This window comes from Convolutriloba macropyga, chromosome 8 (genome assembly GCF_964194025.1).
Source record: "Convolutriloba macropyga chromosome 8, txConMacr16.3, whole genome shotgun sequence".
NCBI classification, from domain to species: domain Eukaryota; kingdom Metazoa; phylum Xenacoelomorpha; order Acoela; family Convolutidae; genus Convolutriloba; species Convolutriloba macropyga.
The window spans coordinates 19,804,053-19,815,050 of NC_134475.1; the positions used below are offsets into that span (position 1 = coordinate 19,804,053).

At 29.6% G+C, this 10,998-nt stretch overlaps 1 protein-coding gene across 1 annotated transcript in view; it reads right to left on the minus strand.

Annotated features, from left to right (window-relative positions):
- Positions 1-9,771, minus strand: part of LOC142343989 (mitochondrial uncoupling protein 4-like) — a 43,028-nt gene extending 33,257 nt beyond the window's left edge. Inside the window, exons 1-4 of the mRNA XM_075395415.1 lie at positions 9,614-9,771; positions 9,397-9,540; positions 9,277-9,339; positions 9,135-9,216 (exon numbers count right to left, since the gene is read on the minus strand). Coding sequence (XP_075251530.1) covers positions 9,135-9,216; positions 9,277-9,339; positions 9,397-9,540; positions 9,614-9,725 — 401 coding nt within the window. The 5' untranslated portion in view covers positions 9,726-9,771. The remainder of the gene's footprint in view (positions 1-9,134; positions 9,217-9,276; positions 9,340-9,396; positions 9,541-9,613) is intronic.
- Positions 9,772-10,998: the final 1,227 nt, after the last annotated feature.

Sequence of the window (10,998 nt, forward strand, 5' to 3'; positions counted from 1 at the left end):
AAAAAAATTTCCTCGTTGACTTGTACATTAAGAGGAAAAATGATGTACAAATGACCTGTTCTGAATCATATATACTTTATGTGGGCTTTATTTGTTTTTTAAAGTAGTTTTGAGTTAACTTTTACTAATGGAACAACTTTTAATTAAGAAATTTTCCTCTATGAGTTGTACATTAAGAGGAAAAATTGATGTACATATGAACTTTGATGACTAATATATGCTTTATGTGAGCAGTATTTAGGTTTGCCTAAAGTAGTTCTATGTTACTTCTCACTAATTGAAAAACTTTTCCATAAGAAATTTTTCTCTATGACTTGAACATTAAGAGAAAAAAATATGTACAAGTTACATTTCATGACTCATATATCAATTATGTTAGCCAAATTGATATTTTTTATAACAATTTTGTGTTAATTTTAACTAATTGAACCAGTTTTCCCTAAGAAATTTTTCTCTGACTTGTACGTTAAGAGAAAAAATGACCTTTGATGACTCATATATATTCTTTGTAGTTCTCTGTTACTTTTCACTAATTACACAACTTTTGCTTTAGAAATTTTTCTTTATGACCTTTACAGTAAGAGGAAACAAAAAATTGTACAAATGACCTGTGCTGACTCATATATACTTTATGTGAGCTTTATTCAAATCTTTAAAAATAGTTTTGTGTTAACTTTCACTAACTGAACAACTTTTAATTAAGAAATTTTTCTCTATCACTTGTTCATTAAGAGGAAAAATTGATGTACAAATGACCTGTGCTGACTCATATATAGTTTATGTGAGCTTTATTTAAGTTTTTAAACTTAATCTTGTGTTAACTTAAGAAAATTTCCTCTATGACTTGTACATTAGTAGGAAAAATGATGTCCAAATGACCTTTGATGACTCATATATGGTATATATGAGCAACAATTATTTTTCCAAAGTAGTTTTGTGTTATCTTTCACTTATTTACCACTTTTACTTAGGAAGTTATCTTCTATCACTTGTACATTAAGAGTAAAATTTTGATGAACAATTGATCTTTAATGACTCGTATATATTTTATGTGAACGTTATTCAAGTTTTTTATAGTAGTTTAATGTTAATTTTTAATCAAATAACTTTCACCTAAAAAAATTTCCTCGTTGACTTGTACATTAAGAGGAAAAACGATGTACAAATGACCTGTGCTGAATCATATATACTTTATGTGGGCTTTATTTGTTTTTTAAAGTAGTTTTGAGTCAACTTTTACTAATGGAACAACTTTTCCTTTAGAAAATTTTGTCTAGGAGTTGTACATTAAGAGGAAAAAATTGATATACAGGTGACCCTCAATGACTCATATAATTGTTATGTGAGCAAAATTGATATTTTTAAAAGAAGTTTTATGTTAGTTTTTACTAACGCAACAACTTTACCTTATGAAATTTTTCTCTAGGAGTTGTACATTAAGAGGGAAAAAATGATGCACAATTGACTTTTGATGACTCATATATTTGTTATGTGAGCAAAATTGATGTTTTTTAAAGTAGTTTTGTGTTAGTTGTCACTAATGGAAAAACACTTCCTGAAGAAATTTTTCTCTAGTACTTGTGCATTAAGAAGGAAAAAAATGGTGTACAATTAACCTTTGATGACTCATATAATTGTTATGTGAGCAAAATTGATATTTTTAAAAGAAGTTTTGTGTTAGTTTTTACTAATGGACTCTAGGCCTTGTACATTAAGAGGGAAAAAATGATGCACAATTGGCCTTTGATGACTCATATATTTGTTATGTGAGCAAAATTGATGTTTTTTAAAGTAGTTTTGTGTTAGTTGTCATTAATGGAACAACTTTTCCTTATGAAAATTTTCTCTAGGAGTTGTACATTAAGAGAGAAAAAATGATGCACAATTGACCTTTGATGACTCATATATTTGTTATGTGAGCAAAATTGATGTTTTTAAAGTAGTTTTGTGTTAGTTGTCACTAATGGAAAAACACTTCCTGAAGAGATTTTTCTCAAGTACTTGTGCATTAAGAAGGAAAAAAATGATGTACAATTAACCTTTGATGACTCATAATTGTTATGTGAGCAAAATTGATATTTTAAAAGAAGTTTTGTGTTAGTTTTTACTAATGGAACAACTTTACCTTATGAAATTTTTCTATGACTTGTACATTAAGAGGAAAAATTGATGTACAAATGACCTGTGCTGACTCATATATAGTTTATGTGAGCTTTATTTAAGTTTTTTAAAATTAATCTTGTGTTAACTTAAGAACATTTCCTCTATGACTTGTACATTAGTAGGAAAAATGATGTCCAAATGACCTTTGATGACTCATATATGGTATACATGAGCAACCTTTAATTTTCCAAAGTAGTTTTGTGTTATCTTTCACTTATTTACCACTTTTACTTAGGAAGTTATCTTTTATCACTTGTACATTACGAGTAAAATTTTGATGAACAATTGATCTTTAATGACTCGTATATATTTTATGTGAACAATATTCAAGTTTTTTATAGTAGTTTAATGTTAATTTTTAATTAAATAACTTTCACCTAAAAAAAATTTCCTCGTCGACTTGTACATTAAGAGGAAAAAATGATGTACAAATGACCTGTGCTGAATCATACTTTATGTGGGCTTTATTTGTTTTTTAAAGTAGTTTTGAGTTAACTTTTACTAATGGAACAACTTTTCCTTTAGAAAATTTTCTCTAGGAGTTGTACATTAAGAGGAAAAAATTGATATACAGGTGACCCTCGATGACTCATATAATTGTTATTTGAGCAAAATTGATATTTTAAAAGAAGTTTTGTGTTAGTTTTTACTAATGGAACAACTTTACCTTATAAAATTTTTCTCTAGGACTTGTACATTAAGAGGAAAAATTGATGTACAAATGACCTGTGCTGACTCATATATAGTTTATGTGAGCTTTATTTAAGTTTTTTAAAATTAATCTTTTGTTAACTTAAGAACATTTCCTCTATGACTTGTACATGAGTAGGAAAAATGATGTCCAAATGACCTTTGATGACTCATATATGGTATATATGAGCAACATTTAATTTTCCAAAGTAGTTTTGTGTTATCTTTCACTTATTTACCACTTTTACTTAGGAAATTATCTTCTATCACTTGTACATTAAGAGTACAATTTTGATGAACAATTGATCTTTAATGACTCGTATATATTTTATGTGAACGTTATTCAAGTTTTTTATAGTAGTTTAATGTTAATTTTTAATTAAATAACTTTCACCTAAAAAAAATTCCTCGTTGACTTGTACATTAGGAGGAAAAAATGATGTACAAATGACCTGTGCTGAATCATACTTTATGTGGGCTTTATTTGTTTTTTAAAGTAGTTTTGAGTTAACTTTTACTAATGGAACAACTTTTCCTTTTGAAAATTTTCTCTAGGAGTTGTACATTAAGAGGAAAAAAATGATATACAGGTGACCCTCGATGACTCATATAATTGTTATTTGAGCAAAATTGATATTTTAAAAGAAGTTTTGTGTTAGTTTTTTCTAATGGAACAACTTTACCTTATAAAATTTTTCTCTAGGACTTGTACATTAAGAGGAAAAATTGATGTACAAATGACCTGTGCTGACTCATATATAGTTTATGTGAGCTTTATTTAAGTTTTTTAAAATTAATCTTTTGTTAACTTAAGAACATTTCCTCTATGACATGTACATTAGTAGGAAAAATGATGTCCAAATGACCTTTGATGACTCATATATGGTATATATGAGCAACATTTAATTTTCCAAAGTAGTTTTGTGTTATCTTTCACTTATTTACCACTTCTACTTAGGAAGTTATCTTCTATCACCTGTACATTACGAGTAAAATTTTGATGAACAATTGATCTTTAATGACTCGTATATATTTTATGTGAACGTTATTCAAGTTTTTTATAGTAGTTTAATGTTAATTTTTAATTAAATAACTTTCACCTAAAAAAAAATTCCTCGTTGACTTGTACATTAAGGGGAACATATGATGTACATATGACCTGTGCTGAATCATACTTTATGTGGGCTTTATTTGTTTTTTAAAGTAGTTTTGAGTTAACTTTTACTAATGGAACAACTTTTCCTTTAGAAAATTTTCTCTAGGAGTTGTACATTAAGAGGAAAAAATTGATATACAGGTGACCCTCGATGACTCATATAATTGTTATGTGAGCAAAATTGATATTTTTAAAAGAAGTTTTATGTTAGTTTTTACTAACGGAACAGCTTTATCTTATGAAATTTTTCTCTAGGAGTTGTAAATTAAGAGGGGAAAAATGATGCACAATTGACCTTTGATGACTCATATATTTGTTATGTGAGCAAAATTGATGTTTTTTAAAGTAGTTTTGTGTTAGTTGTCACTAATGGAAAAACACTTCCTGACGAAATTTTTCTCTAGTACTTGTGCATTAAGAAGGAAAAAAATGATGTACAATTAACCTTTGATGACTCATATAATTGTTATGTGAGCAAAATTGATATTTTTAAAAGAAGTTTTGTGTTAGTTTTTACTAATGGAAGAACTTTACCTTATGAAATTTTTCTCTAGGCCTTGTACATTAGGAGGGAAAAATGATGCACAATTGACCTTTGATGACTCATATATTTGTTATGTGAGCAAAATTGATGTTTTCTTAAGTAGTTTTCTGTTAGTTTTTACTAAAGGATCAACATTTACTTATGAAAATCTTCTCTAGGACTTGTACATTGAGAGGAAAATAATGATGTACAGGTGACCTTTGATGACTCATATAATTGTTATTTGAGCAAAATTGATATTTTAAAAGAAGTTTTGTGTTAGTTTTTTCTAATGGAACAACTTTACCTTATAAAATTTTTCTCTAGGACTTGTACATTAAGAGGAAAAATTGATGTACAAATGACCTGTGCTGACTCATATATAGTTTATGTGAGCTTTATTTAAGTTTTTTAAAATTAATCTTTTGTTAACTTAAGAACATTTCCTCTATGACATGTACATTAGTAGGAAAAATGATGTCCAAATGACCTTTGATGACTCATATATGGTATATATGAGCAACATTTAATTTTCCAAAGTAGTTTTGTGTTATCTTTCACTTATTTACCACTTATACTTAGGAAGTTATCTTCTATCACCTGTACATTACGAGTAAAATTTTGATGAACAATTGATCTTTAATGACTCGTATATATTTTATGTGAACGTTATTCAAGTTTTTTATAGTAGTTTAATGTTAATTTTTAATTAAATAACTTTCACCTAAAAAAAATTCCTCGTAGACTTGTACATTAAGGGGAACATATGATGTACAAATGACCTGTGCTGAATCATACTTTATGTGGGCTTTATTTGTTTTTTAAAGTAGTTTTGAGTTAACTTTTACTAATGGAACAACTTTTCCTTTAGAAAATTTTCTCCAGGAGTTGTACATTAAGAGGAAAAAATTGATATACAGGTGACCCTCGATGACTCATATAATTGTTATGTGAGCAAAATTGATATTTTTAAAAGAAGTTTTATGTTAGTTTTTACTAACGGAACAACTTTATCTTATGAAATTTTTCTCTAGGAGTTGTAAATTAAGAGGGGAAAAATGATGCACAATTGACCTTTGATGACTCATATATTTGTTATGTGAGCAAAATTGATGTTTTTTAAAGTAGTTTTGTGTTAGTTGTCACTAATGGAAAAACACTTCCTGACGAAATTTTTCTCTAGTACTTGTGCATTAAGAAGGAAAAAAATGATGTACAATTAACCTTTGATGACTCATATAATTGTTATGTGAGCAAAATTGATATTTTTAAAAGAAGTTTTGTGTTAGTTTTTACTAATGGAAGAACTTTACCTTATGAAATTTTTCTCTAGGCCTTGTACATTAGGAGGGAAAAATGATGCACAATTGACCTTTGATGACTCATATATTTGTTATGTGAGCAAAATTGATGTTTTCTTAAGTAGTTTTCTGTTAGTTTTTACTAAAGGATCAACATTTACTTATGAAAATCTTCTCTAGGACTTGTACATTGAGAGGAAAATAATGATGTACAGGTGACCTTTGATGACTCATATAATTGTTATTTGAGCAAAATTGATATTTTAAAAGAAGTTTTGTGTTAGTTTTTTTCTAATGGAACAACTTTACCTTATAAAATTTTTCTCTAGGACTTGTACATTAAGAGGAAAAATTGATGTACAAATGACCTGTGCTGACTCATATATAGTTTATGTGAGCTTTATTTAAGTTTTTTAAAATTAATCTTTTGTTAACTTAAGAACATTTCCTCTATGACATGTACATTAGTAGGAAAAATGATGTCCAAATGACCTTTGATGACTCATATATGGTATATATGAGCAAGATTTAATTTTCCAAAGTAGTTTTGTGTTATCTTTCACTTATTTACCACTTCTACTTAGGAAGTTATCTTCTATCACCTGTACATTACGAGTAAAATTTTGATGAACAATTGATCTTTAATGACTCGTATATATTTTATGTGAACGTTATTCAAGTTTTTTATAGTAGTTTAATGTTAATTTTTAATTAAATAACTTTCACCTAAAAAAAATTCCTCGTAGACTTGTACATTAAGGGGAACATATGATGTACAAATGACCTGTGCCGAATCATACTTTATGTGGGCTTTATTTGTTTTTTAAAGTAGTTTTGAGTTAACTTTTACTAATGGAACAACTTTTCCTTTAGAAAATTTTCTCTAGGAGTTGTACATTAAGAGGAAAAAATTGATATACAGGTGACCCTCGATGACTCATATAATTGTTATTTGAGCAAAATTGATATTTTAAAAGAAGTTTTGTGTTAGTTTTTACTAATGGAACAACTTTACCTTATAAAATTTTTCTCTAGGACTTGTACATTAAGAGGAAAAATTGATGTACAAATGACCTGTGCTGACTCATATATAGTTTATGTGAGCTTTATTTAAGTTTTTTAAAATTAATCTTGTGTTAACTTAAGAACATTTCCTCTATGACTTGTACATTAGTAGGAAAAATGATGTCCAAATGACCTTTGATGACTCATATATGGTATATATGAGCAACATTTAATTTTCCAAAGTAGTTTTGTGTTATCTTTCACTTATTTACCACTTTTACTTAGGAAGTTATCTTCTATCACTTGTACATTAAGAGTACAATTTTGATGAACAATTGATCTTTAATGACTCGTATGTATTTTATGTGAACGTTATTCAAGTTTTTTATAGTAGTTTAATGTTAATTTTTAATTAAATAACTTTCACCTAAAAAAAATTTCCTCGTTGACTTGTACATTAAGAGGAAAAAATGATGTACAAATGACCTGTGCTGAATCATACTTTATGTGGGCTTTATTTGTTTTTTAAAGTAGTTTTGAGTTAACTTTTACTAATGGAACAACTTTTCCTTTAGAAAATTTTCTCCAGGAGTTGTACATTAAGAGGAAAAAATTGATATACAGGTGACCCTCGATGACTCATATAATTGTTATGTGAGCAAAATTGATATTTTTAAAAGAAGTTTTATGTTAGTTTTTACTAACGGAACAACTTTATCTTATGAAATTTTTCTCTAGGAGTTGTAAATTAAGAGGGGAAAAATGATGCACAATTGACCTTTGATGACTCATATATTTGTTATGTGAGCAAAATTGATGTTTTTTAAAGTAGTTTTGTGTTAGTTGTCACTAATGGAAAAACACTTCCTGACGAAATTTTTCTCTAGTACTTGTGCATTAAGAAGGAAAAAAATGATGTACAATTAACCTTTGATGACTCATATAATTGTTATGTGAGCAAAATTGATATTTTTAAAAGAAGTTTTGTGTTAGTTTTTACTAATGGAAGAACTTTACCTTATGAAATTTTTCTCTAGGCCTTGTACATTAGGAGGGAAAAATGATGCACAATTGACCTTTGATGACTCATATATTTGTTATGTGAGCAAAATTGATGTTTTCTTAAGTAGTTTTCTGTTAGTTTTTACTAAAGGATCAACATTTACTTATGAAAATCTTCTCTAGGACTTGTACATTGAGAGGAAAATAATGATGTACAGGTGACCTTTGATGACTTTTTTGTACTTCATGTCACCAAAACTAAAACATTTCAAAATTTAATTAGTGTTCACCAGTGACTGAACTTTTGCTTTAAAAAAAATATGGCACTGGTATATTACTCTAATGGCAATACTATACCCTGTTATCTTCCATGCAAAACCTTACCGATTCAAATGGTTACTCAAATTACATGCTTGCTATTATTGAAATCTATACAACACTATCTTGATAAAACCTACCTTTAATCCCCACTCAGTACTATACCCTAGTATTCGCTTCAAATCTTCAACCTTTTTGCTCCCCCCTCCAAATGCATATAATCCATTATATACGCTACTATATGCCTGGCAAAATTTACTCTATAATTATTGTGTGATACTACAAGCTTTTATCAAGATTCAAATCATCACTTTCTTTTTTTTACTTGTGTGCAGATATTGGAATCTATACCCCTTTTGTCTCCATGAAATACTAAACCAAGCAATCTTGGTACTAATCTTCACCATGTTACGAGCGTGCAGATATTCAAAATTATTTCCTATATATAACTCATCGTAGTTATTCAAAGCTATACCACATTCTAAACATGACAATTCTATATCTTATTATCCCTATGCAAATCTGAATCCTAATATTTTTTTCAAATCTTATCCTTATCTTGCAGATAGTCAATTCTATATTTTACTATCCCAATGGCAGTTTTGTTCGGCTAAATAGCATGCAATGTTTTACCCTATTAAACCCAATCAAATCTTCACCCCATTACTTAATTGCAAAGGCTGAAATATATGCCCTTTTATCCCCATGGCCTAACTTTGTTTACCTTATTACCCACATGCAATTCTATTCCCTTCCCTTCTATCTTGATTCAAATCTTTGCTCTTTTATTTGCTTGCAGAAAATCAGTTCTACGTGTTTTATCCGCAAGGTAAAACTATACTCTAGTATCTCCGTGCATGTTTGGAGAAAATGTGCCAAAACGTGAGTTCAGGTGTATAGGTTTGTTACTACTTGTGTCTAAAGAGATGCTAATTTGCTTTGGAGCAATTAACAATTTTCAATACTGTAAACTCACCATAACGGAAAGCTACCATCTGGATTGCGGCCAAGGAACCACCGAAACCTCTCGTACGTCATGATCCTAAATCCGGAATAAACTGAAACCAAGACTTATACGAATATCTTGGTTTAAGGTTATTTGTCATCGCGTAACATACTCATATGTCGGTAGACAGCTGGAGGAAGACCAGACCACAATTTAAAGAAGCCCTCTTTTCTTACTGAAAAAAATTTCAGAAAATCTTGGAATTACAGAAACTCTAGAAAAAAGCTAATACCTATTTGAAAGCATATAGAAACCATTCCCTGATACTGTGGTTGCAGTGAAGCTTTGTTTTTTGGCATTTTATCGGCAGTTTTGGCAATCACTGACAACTTCTGTACTTGTAGTCGCGTTTTGATCAAATCTAGCGGATAGGTAGCTATAATGAAAATAAGATTATCCTGACAAGGAGCATTTACGATTCATCAAAAACGTGACAAAAACAACTTTACTTGTTTCAGATATGGCTGCAGCCGATATTGTGAGTACATATCGGAATGCTAAGGAGTTTGGATTGATATTTAGCAGGTTTACAGGCTCTGATGAGCCTTGTCGTGATACCATCTATAACCTAAAAACAAGCGTTTAGAAGTTTTTGAAAGAGCAGTACACACAAAAATGGGGGCATGACCCACCAAATGACCAGAACAGTGAGCCCCTACTATGAAACCTCACAGCAGCGTATGTGAATTTTACCGTAAAATGCATGTTTATACCAACATATATTTGTTGGTGCATTAATTTACACCAACATGCTAAAATTGAAATTATACTAATTACGCGTCAAAACTTTCCTCCCGCAGAACAAAACTACAGGTAAAGCGTGTCCCAAAAAGTTGAAATAAATAATAGAGCGTTTCAAGAAAAACCGTCCGTGCTATTTACGTTTTTCGAACAATCAATTATTTCATCTTTAAGAAACAGACTCAGTTACACGTTTATTAGCCTCAGTTACACGTTTAGAACCTTTGCAGCCTCTAATTATCCATTTTTCTAACTCCATTTTTTTCAATACCTTACAACGTATAGGATATATTACCTGGTATGCTATCCTCATACTGGCTGGGTATTCTATTCTTGGTGAGATTTTCATTTTATTGCTAATATACACATTGTTTCAGCTCAATATTTTTCTTAATTAGGCAACTCTGAAACAGTCAATTTTTACGTGAGGGGAACAAAAGATAGTCCCGGTATGTTTTTTTGAACTATAAACTAAATCAACATAAGCATAAGAGATCAAGATGACTGATACTATAAGTTTATCGAAATGGACAAGAAAAAAGCTGGTAAACGAGGTAATGCAACTAAGAATTCAAAGAATGGAGTCACTTAATGTCACAACTGATATAAGGGAAACTTTACAGCCAAACCCTTTTCAACCAAGAACAGTCTGAAATTCAATCTTTGAGTCAAAACAAACTGATATCAAACCTCAATATAGACAAGAGACCCGACAATAATGGAGCAACTCAAACTGTTAACAGGCAATTTCACACAAAATTTGACGAAACAACCCCTAATTTCTGGTAGCACAAAGAAATAAGACCGGCAAAATGACATTAGTAATGAGGCAGCTATCCATTCGTATCCATCATCTACAATCGGGACCTGAGCAAAATTGTTAGCAATTATTCGCCATCAACCAAAGCAGAATGCCTTTTAGTTCACACTCGACATAATTCATGTGTCAGGAAATTAAAACCATACAGAATAGAAATTTGCAAATTGCCAAAGGTAAAGAACTGTACGTTTGGGAGGGAAACTACTAACCCTTAAAATGACAAGTTTAATTGTGAGTTAAATGAATAAACAGATGGACTGAGGAGAATTTCAA